General features: G+C 37.2%; 1 protein-coding gene across 1 annotated transcript in view; it reads right to left on the reverse strand.

Moving 5' to 3' along the window:
- Positions 1–20,081, reverse strand: part of THSD7A (thrombospondin type 1 domain containing 7A) — a 216,368-nt gene that overhangs the window by 59,482 nt on the left and 136,805 nt on the right. Inside the window, exons 8-11 of the mRNA XM_075492899.1 lie at positions 16,033–16,224; positions 7,068–7,302; positions 3,859–3,974; positions 1,295–1,427 (exon numbers count right to left, since the gene is read on the reverse strand). Of these exons, the coding sequence (XP_075349014.1) occupies positions 1,295–1,427; positions 3,859–3,974; positions 7,068–7,302; positions 16,033–16,224 (676 nt within the window). The remainder of the gene's footprint in view (positions 1–1,294; positions 1,428–3,858; positions 3,975–7,067; positions 7,303–16,032; positions 16,225–20,081) is intronic.

A 20,081-nucleotide genomic window follows, 5' to 3' on the forward strand; every position in this document is an offset into this window, starting at 1 on the left:
TGCACCTCAAGTTTCATTGTAACTTGCCTCTGCAGGCCAGTATCTAAACTAAGGCATGAGCCAAGCTGTGTGTGAGTCCATCTGTCGCAGCATGTGTATAGGTCAGAAAGATGCTAAAGGAAATATACAGAAAATGTTTTTAGTATTAGTTTGTGTCACGAAATTTAAATCACTTCATCTACCACTCCCTAGCAACTCTTCTTCTGCTCAGCACATCATCATGCACTAGCTCAGGTAAAATTTGATACTGAAGATACTAAAGAGACAAGGAGCAGCCAGCATTTTAAAAGATAAAACTCTGACTCTAATACTGACTAGAAAAAGTTCCCGAGCTGTATTTCTCTGATGCTTGGAGTACTGATTTTGGTATCTTCCCAATGCTGTTTTACGTCCTTTTGTATCTTTCAGTTATATTCAGTGTGATCTCCTAATGAATTTGCAAAGATAATTCTTATTAGATGATGAAAGCAACACATTTCTTTAATCTCAATTTGTTTTGGGATAAAATAAGCTTAAATTCTATTTGCACCACTGCAACAGAGAGGGGTTTCATGGGAACTAGCAGGTGTTCTTCTCTAGCCACTGGAGAAACAGAACATTGGCTTCCAATTCAAACATATTTATTATTCATTTTAAAAACCTCATTTTTTTAAATTTTGTCAAGTAAATCCAACCAACTACATCAGAATTTTCTAAACTTTGTCTATATCAACAGCCAGATCTTGCCGTACATCTTGACTTTCCCATGCCACTCAGACAAATACTACAAAACTGCCCGAAAATTTTCTTAAGCAGTATGGTGGAGATCCCCACCTGTTGGAATAGTCCTTACCATTCTCTGGTGAAGATTAGGTCAACGCAGAGAATTTTGTATGTTAGGCGATCTATCAAGTGTGGACTCTCTCAGGGCTGATGGGGATGGAAAGATGGAGGATACAGTGCATGGCACAGCATGGCAGCAGAACTCAGCTGTCCTAGAGAGATGAGGCTGCTTTTCAGTGCTTTGGATCATTTAGAAAGGAAGATTTTTTTTTTATCGTACAGAATTTCAAAATAGTTCCTAAGAAAGATTTATCCTGAAAAGTAATTCTTAGTAGTTGCAATGTTCCTGCAAAGGAACTGGAACAAAATGAACTCATGATTCACTATGGGCCCAACTGAGTCTACATATCTGTTCTGAAACCTTGATTTAGCTATGTATCCTATTTTTCTGAAGAAGAGGAATTCAACAAGCTTTTGAGGTAGTACAAGTTGAAAAATCAGGTCTGAGCTGTCTCTGGTTGCTTTAGACTACCTGTAGCTATAGCAAACAGGAGAAGCTTCACACTCCTTTTCCTCGAACAACGAGTCCGGGCACTCACGACCACCGTTGGCGGGAAGCTGGATGATGACTCGGTGACGGGACTGCTTCTTTACTGTGACAGCCCCTGCAAAGAGTAGAAGAGATTGTTTCTCCTGCTACTACATAGGGATGACAATAATTAGGGGAAAAATAAGATTTAACACAACAGGTATTTGAGTCGATTGCTATAATAGTGACATGCTATTTTGTCCATAAACAGAAAATTAAGCCTAATAGATAAAACACTTTAATTTCAGCTAAAGGCCAGGAAGCAGAACTAAACAGAAAGAAACAGTAGCAGTACTCAACAAATGAATATACAGCTGAAGTGAACACACAGTTCAAGTGAACAAAAATTAAACTGGCTCAGTTTGCTGCTACACTTTACAGTTTCAAAGTGTAAATTTGCCCTGATCATTTGCACGCAAAACCAGAAACAGAAATTAATGGAAAGAAATTATTATATTTGACAATTTTTCCATTCAGTAAATGACTCAATCAGAAAATCTACTTGCCTTTTGCTTATCTCCACAGCCAGGAATATAACAAATTTAATTTACAGCCTTGGTTCTCTCCAGGCCAGGCTTTAATTCTGCTCCCTACACTCTCATTTCCCACCTGAGACTAGCTACCCTATCTAGAGACACAAAAAATATTCCAAAAGAGCATGCTTTACATTTAAATGTGAAGTTTTATTTCCCACTCTGGAATTAATTTACAGTTTACAGTTTTTAATTATTATAGTAATTCATTATTAATTATAAACAGAAAATAGTTCCTGTAGGAATTTTGATTCCAGTCATCTTCAGATATCAGTTCTTCAGGCAGAAGATTAAGAGAAAACACACAAATTGATATTAATTCCATAGCAATACCTAATACACAAATATTGTTAGGTAAAAATCTTGGATTTTTTTTTTTTTTCCAGAGAGCTGTGGCACAGACATTTGGCTGACTGGGTTGATATCAGCTTTGGGTGGGTTATTACAGCAGCTGCAGCTTGTCTGAACACAGAAGCGTGCTGGACCACAGCCAAGCAATTGTAATTAGGAGCAAGCGGTAGGAGAATCCCGGTGGTGGCTCTCCACCACCTGGCTGCTTTTCAACGCGGAGGAAACCCTCCATTCCCGAGTCAATCAGCTCCAGGAGCTGCCAGGAGCTGGCACAAGGGGCAAGACAGACGCGCAGCCCAGCAAAGCTGCTGACCAGCTTGCTGACACAAATGGGTAAAACCCGTGAAATAAAAATTGTTTCTGTAGTATAAAAAGAGTTTGACTCACTGAATAGACAAAAGGCCTGTATTGGTTCACAAATATACTTGTTTTAGCAGCATACATGCTAGTTTGTAGTCAATATTCATGAAGGTATGTTCATTGCATCAAGACCTTTCTTAAAACCCGCAGAAATAAGAACAGAAGAGAATGGCATTTTTGTCCAAGATCATATGGCCCAACAAAAATATTGCAGAAAAAAACATTAATATTGCTGTAAAATAACACAGTATTTAATAATGAATAACTATTTCATATATTTAGATTCAATGGTCTTACTTCTCTGTTCTTTTTCAAAGGTTTTAAATTTAATCTTCCTAACTCCTTTTTTATTTGTTAGAACACCCTAAGGACTAATAGGAATTACTGAAAAAATGACTTTATGCTTGTGTCCTTTATAAAGCATAAAGAATTGGCCGTGACATTCGAAGTGCGTATATTTGATGTAACAATATCTTACATTCTGATAATATGGTTGCTGTGAGTAACCACCACGTCCCACACAGGGATTAGCACCCCATGGAACTCGGGGTATTATAGACTCTGTCTGTAATAGTACATATTATAAAAATACCTCCTGTTAAGCTTAAAAGAGAAAAAGAGATAAGGCAGAAAAACGTGGGCAATATTAAACCAGTCATCACTTTAACTTAATGTACAATTTCAATGTAATAAAAAGTCAAGGGAGACCTGCACTGTTTTTAAGAGCTTTGCCAAGTGTATTAAAATGGTATTGCAATGTATGTTTAAGTCAGACCACTAATATCATGTTAAAGTCTGCTGATTTTTATTAAGTTTCCTTCAGTTTTCATTGGGGTAGAATAAACCAGCACAGACAAAAGTGAAAGAGTTTTGCCAAAATTATATACATATGGACAGCTCTCTCTCTCTCTCTTCACATACAGTTTCTATAATTGTACAAGTATGTCTTTTGGTGTTACACTAAAAGATAGGCACCTTCCCTTTGACTAGTTATGTCTTTATCAGTGGAACATGCAAATGGAAGTTTGTAACATAAAGTAGACAAAATGGGAAAAAAACCCAAACGAATGCTTACAGAAAATGTATAGAAATAACTATTCCATTCAGCAAAAACACTACATCCTCCTTGCAGCTGCTCTACCAGCTATTGCACGTCCTCTGTCAGAAAGAGATGTATGTAAGTATTCTGCCAAAAGTGACTGCTAGTCTGACTCCTTTTTTTTCTTAAAAATCTGTCTACTAGCATATAATGGATAAAATTACCTTCTTGACATGAAGAAGGACACAATGTCCAGTCACTGAAGGGAGTCACAATACAATCCTTCCTACAGGGAAGTAGACAAGGCCTCACTGTTTCTGGTCGGAGGCTCTCAGGGCATCTAAAAAAAAACCCCGAAAAAGAAGCATTATCAAATAAACAATCATTCTGCAGTAAAGTGGTGAATCATGAGAGGTATTGAATGCCTGCAGGCACACAAGGGGAGCGTTAGAATCCCCAGAATGCCCAGAATTCAGCAGGATTGAGCTCAGAAATAAAAACTGTTAGAATTTAAATATAGCTGGTGGAAGCAAGCCAAAACCGGTGCATTCTATACCTGGGGATTTAACAAAAAAAAAATCATGATTCCTCACTCACCATTCCAGACTCTGCCTTTTGAGTGTTATTTTCAAGCTTCCAAATGATTATGAAGAAAAGCCATCTAGTTTAGCTTAGCAAAATACGTTTTCAGCTCTTCATAAATTTACCCGAAACATAAACTCGGGAAGGAGGCATATTTAAACTAAATAATATTGCTAACCCAGGAACAAATAGGTATGAGCTGGCCATGATTATGACAGAAACCAGAAAAGGGGTTGAAACTGCCAGATCAATGAGACTGTGAAAGACTGTCAGAAAGGACAGAAAACCTTGCCTGTTTTCGGAAGAGGCTTCATCAGCATATAAAAGGGATTATTGGACTGCCACATATGGGACTCATTAACCCAAGTAATTTTCCCCCGTTCTGTGTTCCTATTATTTCATCAAGGACAAACAACTCTCTATGCTTCAATACTTGTTTTCAGAATGATGCAATAACTTGCAGAAGTATTGCAAATCTTTAAAATAATTTCAAAATTACTATTGCCCTAGAAGTGCACAGAATGTGGACTGTCAGAAGATTACATAAAGAGGTAAGAAAAACATCATGTCTATATTTTGGAGCTTTTGGCTCACTGCAGAAAAATGTTGCTATGACTAGCTTTTCCTCTTGCGGCTGCTGGGCATCTTTGACCAGAGAGATGAGAGACCAGTTTTACATTTGGATTGGATCAGCTGGGGAAGCTTGGCTTGCACGAGGCATCTTTCTTGCCAGGCTGAATGGAGCACAGGCAAGTCTAACGATGAACTACCGAGAAAATGTGGTCTTCATGGTCAGTGGAGAACTATGCCTGTGTCAGTGTGGGAGGAGAAGCAGGGGGAAAGGAGAAGAAAAGTTGGGTTGCAGCTTTACAGGAACATGTTCTTCAGCAATAACACTTGCTACTTCATGATTTCCATCGGTTGTCTCTGGATTTTCCTGTCAATTCACATAAACTTGTCAGAGTACGATCCATTACTGTGAACCAGCACCAACTTCTTGGTGCCCTCTTATAATGACATCTGCATCCTTTCTATTTTCTCCCCTAAAATACCAATGTGAATGACCATGAAATATTACAGCTATAGCAACTTAAATCTCCATCACCTCTCCATAAGCTCTCTACATTTTAAAGTCAAATTGTGCCTTGTTTCTATGTGATTCATAAAATCAGATTATGTATGCATGGGTGTATTATATATGGTCAGGTACACTTTAAAAAAACATCTGCCACCAATCATATACATTGACTACACTTTCAGAAATTTTCTCTAAGGTTAAAATTCAAAATGCTTCTGAAAAATATTGAACATTGGCTCACTAACGGCTTTTTCCTTAAAGAACAACAGAGATGATAAGCATAGGAAAAAAGTCTGAATTATACACATTCACCATTTCACTGAGAACTTCACCTTTCAGGAGCACTGAACACTACAATTCCTCTTCAGATCCTTGGGCAAGGCAATTAGTTCAATTAGAACACCATTTCTACCTTTTATATAGTTTGTATTTAGTATATGTGGCTTAAAGCGAAGTATTGATTTTTTTGCAGTCCTTACTCAAGGTCAAATTAAACAGAAGAGATACAAGCTGAAGTCTGTAACTTGTGAGGTAGATAAGGCCAATAATATTGATTGTATCATACCACAGTAATCCTTTTTATTAAGGGGAGTTTAAAACAAGGTTCCTATTTCCATTTTCATGTTAAATGTCTGGTTCTTTAAAAACGATTCAGTGATTTTAATGTGACAATTTGAAGGATCAACCATGACTTTTTTTCTCATTTCACAGGATTCATTTACAACACAATAAAACAGCCCTCCTCCCAAAAATTTAAGGTCAAATCAAAGGCAGAGACATTAACAGCAGATTTTAAAAGGAAGATAAATCATTAGAGTTTTTTTAAAAATGTAAAATGATACCAAATAAATGATATAATGGTATCATGCCTGAATAGAACAGCAACTTAATGCAGATACACAACAATTTAGATTACTGAATGTGCTGGCATTATTCCCCGTATTTCCATTTAAAGTAAATTACGAATTAGTCTACTGCTGAATAAAGCAACAAATGGCAGGCACCGTACAAATATTTAGTGCAAGAATAGCTGCCTCATGAACTTTCTAAACGATCTCTGCTATCAGCTCTTCCAGCTTTGAATCTGTCCTCAGTGGGATATATTTACAGACTGCCAAACTGTATGAAGATATTATCAAATGCATTTTAATAGCAGCTAATCTGTATTTAACCCTGGTCATATATTAAACTGCAAAATTAAATCATTGGGCCAAAGGGATCTCTTAGAAAAACGTGTATGGGGGAAAAACCTTACAAAGATTGTCAAACTAATGTTTCAAACTATTGTCAGAGCTGTACTATACTCGACCTCCTCAGTCTACTTCTGAGAAGATGTACTTCCGTGGGCTGTACTGTATTTAGACCCAAACCAGTAGTTTTGCATGGAACTGCACTAATCCATATAGCGCACTGCTTGCTTGGAGGTACCACAAGGACCTTGGAAATGGTGCTGCACTGCACACAACACACGAGCCTCAAGACTTTTATCTCAACTCGACCTGATGATGGCAAGAAGCCAACTGGATTTAGCAGTCAGTCAGCTGTCAGCAAAATCACCACTGTAAATATCACCCGTAACAATCAATAGTGAGAAAGGAGTTTCATAGTCCTTCTGTAGCTTCAGTTTTGTATTTTAAAAAGATGAATTGTTCCCTCATAAGAACACAAAGATGGGGGTCTTTTTGTCTTTGCATGCAGTCATTGGTGATACAAATACAGAGCAGTAAAATCCACAGATAATTACAGCATGAAGATATTTTTTAAGATCTTTACTTTTTGGGGCCTACTTGTCCCACGTTGACTCTCACACAGATAACCTTTCTTGTCTGCATCCCCACGGAACAAGTGGCCTCCCCATTCCAGCTGGCAGAGGAGTTGAAAGCAGAGACCGACGTATCCTCTATGCACTGTCCCCACACACCGGTCTGCCAGTGATACACAGTGCAAGAGTGTTCGTTACAGCTGCGCGTCTCCTGTAGGGCACTGCTATTTGGGCACTGTATTCCCCCTGGAACAATAAAACAGGGCAAAAGTTCATGCAGTGGAAGGAAAGAAAGTGTTTTACTAAAAAAAAATACAACACTTTGAAATGTTATTAGTTATATATTATCACTTTGATTACATGAAACAAACGTTGTTCCTTTTTCCTCCCCTTCGTATGCCCAATATGGACTTTGATAAACTTCAGTCAACAGACTACACAGAACAGAATGTACATGGACAGTAAATGTAAATGTGTACAATGAGGATGCCAAAATAATCATAACTTCTATAACACGCTAATGTGCTTGGAGTAATCTACAGCCTTTTTATTTTGGGATTCTCTAAAGGAGACTGCAAGAGATCACATAAGGAGGTATGAAGGCTCTAGGCAGAAAACATGGTTAAATATTCTAGTTATGCATGTGTAGAGACCACAGTTTATGTCTAATTCAAGGATCAATTAAAAAGATTTTTGGAGCTCTTGTCCTAGCTCCCAGTGGATATTTATCCTTTTTACGTAATTAACCAAAGAGGATGGCACAGCTGGCAATTTCAGGTCCAGACTGAGATAACAAAGGCTGTTGCAGGTAGAGATTAAAACGCATTCATGTGTCAATAATTGTGAAGAAAAGCTCAGATAATGCTATCTTTACGGCGTCCGGTTTCAGACAGTATGTTCAGTTTCTTATATTCAAGCACTTCAAAGCTTATCTGGCCTCTCAATCCTCCAAGAGTAAAGAGGAGGTCTTTCCTACCAGACTTGATCATAGGCTACTAGATGTCTAGCCCTGTGAGTAGACAGCATGTCTGCTAGATCTCTGGTGTTACTAGACATACAGAATCTAGGTTTAAGAATTAATTCAAACATTCATGGCCTACACAGGAACAGTAGGACTCCTATCTCCAGACGACAGAAAGCCAGGGGAAATCTAAATAACATTTTAGTATTTCCTAGAAGACAAAAACAGTAAGAAAGATAACTGAAAGAGGAGCTTTTTATTAGTTACTGCAGGTGAGCTATACTTTGCTTTTCACTGATGTATGCTCACACCAAGAACATATCAGAGAGAATATTAGCCTTTCTGTCCCACCACTGAACTTTAGGTTGACCTCCAGCCCTACAGACATGCAAGAGGGAAAGGGTTTTAAGCACTTATTGTTGAGAGAAATTAAACAAATAATTAAATGTAATCAAAGAAAATGGATACTTCAAGTACTCCAACACAAGTAAGTCAAGTGTCACGAGTGGTGAAAATACTTTATACCCCAAGTTGCTTTTGTGGAACATCTATATCTGCAGCAAATGTGAGGAAAGGGCCATTCTAGTGAAACCACAGGACAATATCCAAATTCGCAAATTGTTTCCACAGAGATAATTTTAACTTCTGATTTTGGGCTAAAAATATTGATGCAACCAAGAAACAGTAAACATCATATTAACTGATGTCATGCCAAAGATGAATTAATCTTAAGTTTTGCAAAGGGGAATTAGAAAAACCTAAAAATGTGTGAATGTAATTAAACAATGACTGAAAGGGAATTGGTTCTGGCCCAGAATGGATGCAGCTCAAGTCTATCAGATTCGGTTTAAATATATGTCAATATGCACAGCACCAAGATAAAACATGTCATATGCATTTTCCTAAAAAAGGACATAAAAAAATCAAATGGTAAAGCAAAATTATGGATATGTAATATGTTTCAAAAAGTTATTCAAGCAGCTTTCTTCAGGAAATAAAAAATCTTCCAGCTAACAGCAGCAAATAGGAATATAAGCAAGGAAATTAAGAAAGTGAGTGTATTTTGAAAAAGAAAAAAACCCCAAAGATAGTAATGTCACAAATTATTTGGCATGGGAGACAAAATTGATCCACATGAGGAGGAGTCTAGACGTGTTCCCCCAGTACAAGGGTTAAAAAGAGGAGAATTTAAAAGAGATAAGGAAGGTTACTAAATTAATTATTTCCATCTGATGTTAGCTCAAGAAGAAACACAAGGGAAATATTTAAGCAAATTCATAAATTAGAGGGGGGGGTGGGCGGTGAGGAGAAATGTTTCCCCAGGAATGGATGCCATAACCACCAGTTCCTAAGGCATTTGAGAATAAAGTGACAATTTACATTCAATTTTGACAGCTATGCAAGAATGTATATTCAGGGAAAAAATGAGTGTGACATTGACTTGTAAATGAAAACCATTGGGGCATGAATGTCTGCAGCTCAGTGGGAATCCAGTTCTGTTCAGATGAAACCAGTAGTTAAAAAAAACTACGTAAAGAATAAACAAAATGTGGAAATAATATTTTTGAAATATAAAACAACCATCACTGGTATGAAATCTTTGTAATACTGAAAAATATACTATTTCTTTATAAATCAGTGTGCCATTCTCTCCAGGAAAACAGCATTCCCTTGTGCTCCCTCAAATTAAAATAGGTACAGAAAAAGCAGAAGAGGTTGGAAAACTGGCAGTTAGACATGCCCTTTATAACATCTGTGTAGGGGTAACAAGATCGGGGCTGCTCAACTTTAAGAGCATTTCACCAAATAAGGACAGGTTTAACAGGAATATAAAAATTAATGAGTATCACAGAAAAAAAATAAAACAGACATTTAATTTTATCAGAATACACGAAAAAGGGACATACAACACTAAATACATTTTATATAATACATGATCAGGTGACTAAATAACTGCTTGGCAGTACTTAAAATATTCATTTCAAGGTATAAAAAACAGTTGGAGCTGAAGCATTTCTTTTTGGATTTAGATAGTTAAGCAAAGCACACTTGGAAATGAAAGGATAGCTTTACAGAGGGACTTGCATATTACTCATAAAATAGCAGAGATGTGAGGGTAGTTTCCCTGAATGCTTTAATAGAATTGTCATATGCTTAGATTGCTTTTCTACCTGATTTGGAGCTGGTAATGGGCAAGACATCTCACTCTAGGATATTCAAGGATTGGATTTTATAAGTCTTTTTTTGGGACATTGTCTTGATAACTTCCAAATTTCAAAATGCTTAACAGTTTTAAAAACATTTAGGATCACTTTAAGTAATCATTTTTATATCACTCACTTTACAAATGCATATAATTTTATATATGCATTTCAAAAGAGCTGGAATAACCTTAAAGTTTGAGAAAACAGTTGCGACTGAAGTGCCTCTTGTAACCTAGAGAGTGAGGTGTTACTCATTTCTTCTTTGCCTTAGGCATGAGGTGGGCACTCCTCGAGGCAGCTGCACTTCCCGAAGGCAGACGTGGTCAGTACATGCACACAGCCAACGTAAGAACAAAGACCGCCCTGTTGGTGCAGATCTCCTGTTCCAGTTCTGCAAACATTCACGCTTCCTCACGTGAGGTATACCAGTTATACAAAGCAAGCAGACCTGTCCTATAATACACAACAGGACAGGAGTCAGGGTGCACCCATGGGAGACGAGAGGTCCGTCCTCAAGTTCTTTCTCAGATAGGATTTGAATCCCAGACCCCACACTCCAGGCAGGAATCTGAACTGAGGGGCTCCTGAGCAAAAGGGGAAGTACAGTAACGTCCTCTCCCCAGCCCACCGTCACACGCAGGTGGCAGGTCACTTTGCAAGTCTAGCCTGAAAATTCAGGTTCCCCAGTTCCAAAACTAAGTGGTTCTTTATTCCTGTTTCAGCTGAAATCAGTAAAAACTCATGAAAATCCCTGTCTTCTCCAAAACTGATCCTTTGGTGAATAAGCAGTTTGCTGGGAAAACAATTACTCAATTCTGTGCTTTCAGATTTAATTACCAGGCACTGTTATTTCAAGACAGGAAAATACAAAATTAAAACCAAACAAACCGAGCAAGTGTAAGAAGAGTAAACACATTAAAAAGCCCTAAGTATAGCTCCTCTTTTGCAACTATGAAGTAAAAGTGCACTAGAATTTTAACAGGAATAAAATTTTAAAGCATATCAACCATAATTTGCCTAGAGTTGAGAAGAAACTCCTTTGATCCAGCTATTCCTTACACGTTCAGTAAATCAATCTTGCAGATATATGAGAAGTATGAGCTATTGGCCTCTGTCAAACGGAATACCTGATGAGATGGGCAACTGATAGTCTATACTATCTAACTCAGTGATGTTTAACAGTCTGTGATACATGAGCTCACACTAAATAGTCCTTCTAGCATTACACTTTGCTAATCTACAAACATACAATAGCCATAATAAGACATTGCCATGCTTATGCATCCCTGCCCTAAGAGAATATTTCAAACAAAATCATCGTTCACTCTCATTTTATTAAATTAAGCTTTTTAATTAGATTATTTTCTTCTTTGCATTTGACTTGTGGGGTTTTTTTTAATCTTTACTGCTCCAAAATCAGTATCAGTCATTTACTACTGATAAAACTTGGAATGTATCCACAATATTAGTGTTATGCTGTATGACACTGATTTAGCAGTGTCAATCAATGGCAGTGTATAATCAATACAGAATCAATCTGCGTATATACTATTTACTAAAAATTAAGACTCATTTAGTACTTTTTAGTCTCAGGTCATGGTCTATGTAAAGTAGTCTTAGTGCGTATTACTAATTATATAAGATTTATTGCAAGCAGGAAATAAAAAATTAACAGAAATATTGAACAGAAAATAAAACAAAAATAGCCAAACCCTACATTCAACAGAGATAGGCTGAGCTGTATACGATGCCTTTACTAGACTTATGTGGAACAACTAGATGATGTATCAGGTAACATCATTATGTCCTCTGCTGTCATTTTAAATTTTGAGACAATGACTTTCCCGAGTTTCTTACTGTACCATGAAGATGTATTTGACAGTGACACAAATGAGCTACCACTATAGGCAGGCTCACAGACAGGCAAATTTATAAATCACTTCACCTTTCAAACCTTCAAGCTGAGGACAATGATCTCAGAAAAGATATCAAAAATGGTTATTGTGACACCAGTTTCCACATGGAGTCATCTCACAAACCACAGAAAGTCTTTATCTTGAGGAAAGACACTCCTCTTTCTCTCTCCACTGAATGCAAGTAAATAAACCGATCCCAGATGTGCATAACCACACTGTGCTTGAGGCTCTGCAGCGCACGGTTTGACCGTGTGGAAGAGGTGTTGTTCTGAACGAGGAAATGCTGATGAGAGGGCGTATGGCCGAGGTCAGCTCTTGGCTCGAGCAGAAGCCAGTGTGGTGCCGGAGGGGCCATCGTATCCCAGAGCTCATTAGAAAACTTTGCCACTACTGTAATTTACATATGGCTTCAATTTTTCCTGTGAAGCTACTCTTGTCACCAAGGAGTTATTATAATACTACTGAATTATTCCTATTCTAAGTCATCCAAGAAAATAGATTATACTGTGGCTGTTTCCCGGTGGCCAGTTATGCTAACTTGATGGTTTCTTCAAACCAATTCAGCAGCATAGATAGCTGGGAAGTAAGAAGAAAAATAAGGTCTTAAGTGTGAAATGACATAGCTCTATCATGGACAGTCATATGCCAACATTAACAAGCAAAATGACAGAATATAGTATTTTTTATTTCAAAGAGGAGAGAAACTGAACGATCACAGACAATACTTTGCTAAAAAGCCATCTGAGATCCAGATAAAAGAACCCATTTCATGTGTATTTACAGACCCTCAAAAATTTCAATGGGGTGTTCATGTTTAAGTACCCCAATGAACAAGAATTGAGCACTTCAGATACTTTGAGGGCTTACAATATTCCTTGTGTATGTAATGCCTGCAATGCTTTGATCTTGCCAGGCTTGTGGACTGAATTCTCCATGACTAGCAGAAGGATGCATGTGATCAAGGACTCACAGTGATAAAACTGGACTCCTTATGTCATCTTAGAAGCCAAGTTTAGCCTTATTCATAGATTGGCAACAGACTTGCACATTCTTTCAGTAATTAAGGTCCAATCCTGATATCATAGGAATTGTATATATTTATGTACAATATATTTGTCCTATTGTGTTCTGAATAAAAACTCCCAAATATCATGGCCATGTTATACAGGAATTACTACTAAATGGCTTACCTAACCTGGCCTGTCTCGCATACGAACAGTTCAAGGAAAGGTTCAAAAATCCAAAAGGGAACACCTGTGGGACTGTTCACCTGACCAGAACTGATAGCTATTTTCAGAACTCAGTTTTAATGTGTAAATGGAATTATTGGTCTTACATTTATGAGACTTGGGATTTTTAGTTATACATGACATTTACAGAGTTTTCATCAACAGTAACATGCCTTTTTTATAAGCTCTGAATAGAACTGAGAACCGCATGTTTCCCAAAAGAGGTTCATGTGGAGCTTCCTTTTTAGATCAGCAGAATACAGACTTTCAGATACATTAATATATTCTGTGCCCCCAGAACATAAAATGACCTCCCAGCACCAACTACACAATCAGTGTTTTACGTTTTGGGAACACTGGTGATCTCTGTCATGCAATTCTGGAGGTCAAAAGTCATTCAGTTATTTGTCACGCAGCAGATGACTAAAAGGCATAAGAGACATATGAGGAGAAAGATGACAATAACTCTAATTTCAGTGAAGCATAAAAAATAAAAGCTAAATTGATACTTTTTGAATATAATACAAGCAAAGGTGAAAAGTACCTTCCAGCTAGAGTTGTAACAATATGCTAAGCCTTGGAAGGTTCTTTTATTTATTTATATATTTTTATTCTCTGGAGTTTGTACAGAATGCAAAGGAACATGGTGTTGAAAATATCTGACCAAGATGTGAGTGAATTGCTATAAGCTAGGTAGACATACCAGCTTGTATCCTTAAAAAAAGCACAGAATAACCTCATCTTGGAATAGTGGTAAGAAGCCAGGGATCAAGCAAAGCTGAAGCACTACAACATCTAGGTAATGAGTTGGCTTTCTCAGCAGTAGTTTAGGGATCTCTTCACTACTACCTGTGTGGTTCGAGACCTGTCAGTCTTTGTGATCACTCAGTGCTGGTTCTGATCATTGCACGACAGACATAAATAAAATCCATACACCTAAAATCCAGCCTATGCTTAACTGCTTTGCTGCATCTGCAGCCTTGTAAATTCTCCTAAGATGTGTTAAGTACCAAAGTCAGAATAAAATAGGTACTTTTTAAAAAGAAACATAAGAAAGTGGAATCATTTTCTAGAGTAATGGTAACAGGTTTTCACTTCTGTGGCATGCTTGTCAGGATGTTAAATTTCTGTCTCCAGTAAAACTGCATAAGCATATGGAAAAATCTATTATCTTGACCTACATGGAAAAGCAAGAAGCACAAGAATATATGTTTATTTGAATTATCATCTGAAAACGTGGCCCTGTGTTTCCCTCAAAATGAGTTCATTTGACACACTATAAAAAGGGGACAAAATAAAACCAATTTTCTTTCTAATTTTAAGAGCATTTCTACTTTGTTACATAGATCTAAGTAATTTATTATTTGAAGCACCTACTAAAATGCGTATAGTTCTCATATAAAATGAGTATAGTTCTCTACTATAGTTTGCTAGTATAGTAGCAAAGGTCTCTTTCAGGGAAAAGGTTGAAAGTGCCTGCTCTGCTACATATTTTTTTACAATTACCCAAATTATGTCAAATACACAGTATACTTTTAGCAACGAAATTAACTGTGTTTGCAAACAGAGAAGTGTTTTGGTATGTGATGAAGCCTGTCCTTTTCTTTCTCCATTTCTCAGAATGGGTACTCTGTTTCACTACTTCCATACTTTACAGGTTTCACTTTTCAGCTAAATTTCATCTTTACTCTGAAGTAATAAAATGCTTAACAGTTTTAAAGAATTAAAACATGCACGTATCCTTTTATATTGAAGGCATTTAACTTTACTGTCAGTAACACACATGAGTAAATGTTTTCCAAGAACTCTTTGGTGACTACGTCTCCTTGCTGCCAGTGTTGCACAAGGCATTTTACCAGTGGGACCCCGGCAGACCTGACGTGGCCAGTTTAGAACCATGTTACATATAGAATACATTTGCTCTATTATCCCCTAAAATACTTAACAAAACAAAACAAAACCAAACCATCTACAGGAAGCATGGAAAATATTGAAGAATAGACATGAACCTATATCTAAAAACTTTTTCTTCTTCTCCTTTATATTCCAGCTATGTCTTCTTTTTGCATTTGCTGCAGATGCTGCATAAGGACCATTTGCATGAATGGAAACCATTCATGTGAGTGAGGATTTGCAGGGTAAAACCAAAGTCTTACTATGAATAAAAATATTAATGGGCTCACATTAGTTACCGATTTGAGCTGAGAAGCTACAAAAGCCATTTGTTAGCATTTCAACACATTAAAACTCTCATCTTTTCAGCATTCATACTTAGATCCTTCCAAATTGGACCTAAATTATAGCTAGGATTACTAACAATCGTCTATAAATGTCTTTCATAGAGATCTGCATAGGATAAATTGTTTGCCTTGTTTAATTTTAATAGAAAATGGGAAAACCATGTATTTGAAATCAAAACAGTAACATTATGCAGAATAATAAAAAAGCAACATTAACTGAAATAAGCAAAATAAAATCTCCTCTTTAAAACTGCTTTAGGTACAATGAATAAATGTAGGATAAGCATTTAAATATTTTTTCTATATTTGAAAAAACACAACTCCATCTAATAATTTGTTTCTGTGGATCAAGAAATTACTTTGACATTGCAAAGACAGTTGAGAATTCGCAATCAAACAAGAGTCTGCAAGAGTATGCGACCTTACCTTCACCTGCATACGCCAGAATGGAGCGGGCACGCATCTGCTTCCCTTCTGTGGTTTTGCTGGAGCAGGTGTGTGAGCAGGAGGACCATGCGGACCACATGCTGAGTACACAGTCCTTTGGGCACGGAGCTTCGCAGACAACTGGGATTGGGTAGATAGCATCTCTACACAGCTGTCTGTCAACCTCTTCTCCTGGGAAAGAAAAGGCCAGTAGCAGTCTATCATTTGTTAAATTAACTTAAAATGAGCAATCTAGTCCAGATGGGCACACAAATAAATTAGCTTCTGTTCTTCTATATAAACAAGGTAAATAGATTTTTTATTAAAATGACTTGTCTCCTCTGCCTTGATTCTAGAAGAACATGCTTAAACCTAGTTTAATTTGATACTCTGCTGAAGTGAATGCCAGTCTGGGTGGTCTTTAGGCTTTCATTTTGTTAATACATATTTGATTCCACAGAAAATCCTAATGTGAATAATAGAGTATATAATACATCTATGGAAAACTATACATGGAAATGCATGTACATTAATAACCTAGTCTTCATCCATGTTTGTGGGAGAAGGGGAAAAGTATCCTAACTTTCAGCTCAGCCAGTTTTACAACCCACAATTCATCCTTTGAATTGCAGCTATGCATCAAAATATGAAGAGTGTTGCAGTAAGATTCAGTCAGAGTGTCTTGTTTGGCTAGAAAGATCTTCATTTGTTAGCCAAGGCAGTAACACATCAGTCTTTGTGTCATGGAAGTATAAAAAGATCGATGCATTTGTATTCTGCCACATCAGTGTACACATTTCATTATAATAAAAAGATCCAGGCGAGTATAAATGGTTTCATGAAATACTAGCTAGTGTTTAAGTATCAGAGTTGCTTTTGTTTTCAGTAAGACAATCATGGGAGCACTGTGTCTGAGATTTGTCTGAACAGCACCCTAATCACAAAGTGGTTAGTTTTGTAAGGTGACATACAATTTCCCAATCAAATCAGTTAATATCCATTAGGTGAGGAATGAACAAATAACACATATTCAGAGGTCAATAAGTTTCACTGACAGTGACAAAAGCCTCAGGATAAATCTTCACTTTGGAGCAGATGATGGAAAAAATGAGTGAAGGAGGGAGAGGTTTGACATCACTGTTTTAGAGTTATAGCCTTGTGTTCGTTTTGGCTGGGATAGAGTTAATTTTCTTCACAGTAGCTAGTATGGGGCTATGTTTTGGATTTGTGCTGCAAACAGTGTTGATAACCCAGGGATGTTTTCGTTACTGCTGAGCAGTGCTCACACAGAGTCAAGGCCTTTTCTGCCTCTCACCCCACCCCACCAGCGAGTAGGCTGGGGGGGCACAAGGAGCTGGGAGGGGACACGGCTGGGACAGCTGACCCCAACTGACCAAAGGGCTATTCCATACCATATGGCGTCATGCTCAGCACATAAAGCTGGGGGAAGAAGAAGGAAGGGAGGACGTTCGGAGTGATGGCGTTTGTCTTCCCAAGTAACCATTATGCGTGATGGAGCCTTGCTTTCCTGGAGATGGCTGAACACCTGCCTGCCCATGGGAAGGAGTGAATGAATTCCTTGCTTTGTTTTGCTTGTGTGCGCAGCTTTTGCTTTACCTATTAAACTGTCTTTACCTCAACCCACGAGTTTTCTCCCTTCTACTCTTCTGATTCTCTCCCCCATCCCACTGGGGGGAGTGAGTGAGTGGCTGTGTGGGGCTTAGCTGCCAGCTGGGGTTAAACCACGACAGTCCTTGTTATCATACAAACCAATTACAGAAAGTGCTTGCAACAAAAAGCACCAGGAACTGAGCAGTAGCCCAATATGTCATGCCAGTTACAAGGGACTGTGAAAAAGTTGCATCTAAGAGCACACTGAACTTCTGAGACCCTGTTAATCACATACAATCAAGGCATGGAAAGAGCCAGTCTCATTCGTAAACATGAAACTTTTTTTTTTTAAGTTTTCTGAAAAGCATAACATTTTAAAAGCTCTGAAAAGCATAACATTTTAAAAGCATCTGAATTCCTTTTGTGTTTTATGATCCTTGCTGTACTAGGGCATAAAACCTTCTGTTGAATTATGATTCATCTACTGAAACATTATTGAAGCATATGCGTTCTTGATGGGACTGGACTGGAGTGTCTGTAGCATTGCACTTGGTATGATCCATCATGTCAACCCTTTTGTTTTAATAGCTAATGTCAACAAAATAGTGTCTCATCAAGATTTGCAATGAACATATGTCTTCGATACAACAAAACATTTGTTAGAAATAATCATTAAATACTCTGTAATTTAATGATAAAGACATCAGCCAGTGTTAATAACCACCACCTGGATTCTGAAAAGCTAATTCAGTGAGCACTGTGAATGCTGTAAATGAAGCCAAAGATCTATAAACACTGCTTTACCCAAGCCTCAAATTAGGCTTTTATTTCTTAATAGAATAATAATAAAATGAATTAAACACTAATCTAAAGAGAAAACACAGTTTTGTCATTCAAGTTTACAGTCTTAAAACCTGTCAAATAAGAATCTCTGATAAACTGAGTTCCTGAAAATAGGAGGTTCTTTAGTACTAGTGAGATATCATGAGTCCCAGAATTATTAATGACTAAATTATTTATAAAAAGAGGAAAAGATGAGGGCCATTCATCCAATATTATATCCCTTTAACCAGTGTCAAATATTTTATTCATACAGAATCTTAATGCACAACAGAACTGCCAACGTCAACCTTCCTTGGCTCTGCAAACCAGGGGAAGTCCTGCAGCTCATACTTTTAAAATAGCCTAAAGTAGTCATAATCATCTGAATTATAAAGACCTTTGAGATCAAGTCAGTCTCAATAGCTGTATTTTCCCATATTAAAAATACAAATTTGATCCCTGCCAAAGGCTTCATAGATCTCCCACATCAAGTTCTGCTTTCCTCACTGGACTCAATCTTTGCATCAATTACTCCTTCTCTTGTATCACAGGTCATCACCTCCTGATACCAGTGCAGGAGGGATTCCTGCCTGCTTCATCAGAATGGCACGTGTTCGGGTTGAAGGACAAGATGAAGGAGCAAACTTCTTTTCCAAAGAATAGAAAAAAAAGCTAGAAAAGGGGTGAACCTTACTGTCAAATTGTTCCATCACCAGGTAAGACTGAATGAGGTAAACTGCTGGGACAGTTTCACACCTTGCAAGAAATACTACTATTACAATAAAATATGTCATAGTGTAAACATACAATACTGTATCGAGCTTTTTTATCACCTGCCAACTAAGGTGGTGTTAACTGGAAACTCAAGCTAAATTTGGGGTCACAATGAGAAATTTTGTTAAATTAGTTTCAGTCTGAGTTTATATTTCAAACCAAAAAAAGCCTTCACTCTCTCCCAAAATCAAAGCCCTCTTTTATCCTTTGCTTTTACAGGGAAAATATTCTCGAAATATGTATCTTCCATATTAACATTTAGTTTTTGTCAACTGTCCAATTCTTATCTGACAAATTCAACAGCATAGATATGCAGTTGGAAGGAATGTTTTATAATGGGTACTCCTTATCTTCATGGAGATATTTTATTTAGACTAAATTGTTTCTGACATTTCACTAATGATTTTATGAACAACTTGACCTTTGTTGTCTTCCTCTTTAAAGTGCATAGTGTAGTGAACTACCAGGAACCACTGAACCATACGGTGGGAGCAATGCCAATGTAAAGACCAAAGCTACTTAGAAAAAGTCCCATTTGAAAAAGTTTGTCATATGTAGTCTAATATATTTTATTTGAATTTTATAGGTATACATTTATGTTGCACAAGAGTAGAAGACAGAACTCCAAAAACATGAGTCAAAGGTCCCTGCCCTGAATTATTTAAACACTAAGCAATAGAATGACAAAAAGTAAAAACCAGAAAGATGAAAACAGAATATGACATTTCCTTCAAGAAAACTCTTCACCATTTATCAGTTGATTTGTTCATTAAAATCTGGAATCTAGCAATAATCCATATTCAGAAACAGTGCCTATATAGTTGAATGATATTTCTCTCTAA

The sequence above is a fragment of the Mycteria americana genome, chromosome 2 (genome assembly GCF_035582795.1).
Source record: "Mycteria americana isolate JAX WOST 10 ecotype Jacksonville Zoo and Gardens chromosome 2, USCA_MyAme_1.0, whole genome shotgun sequence".
NCBI lineage: Eukaryota > Metazoa > Chordata > Aves > Ciconiiformes > Ciconiidae > Mycteria > Mycteria americana.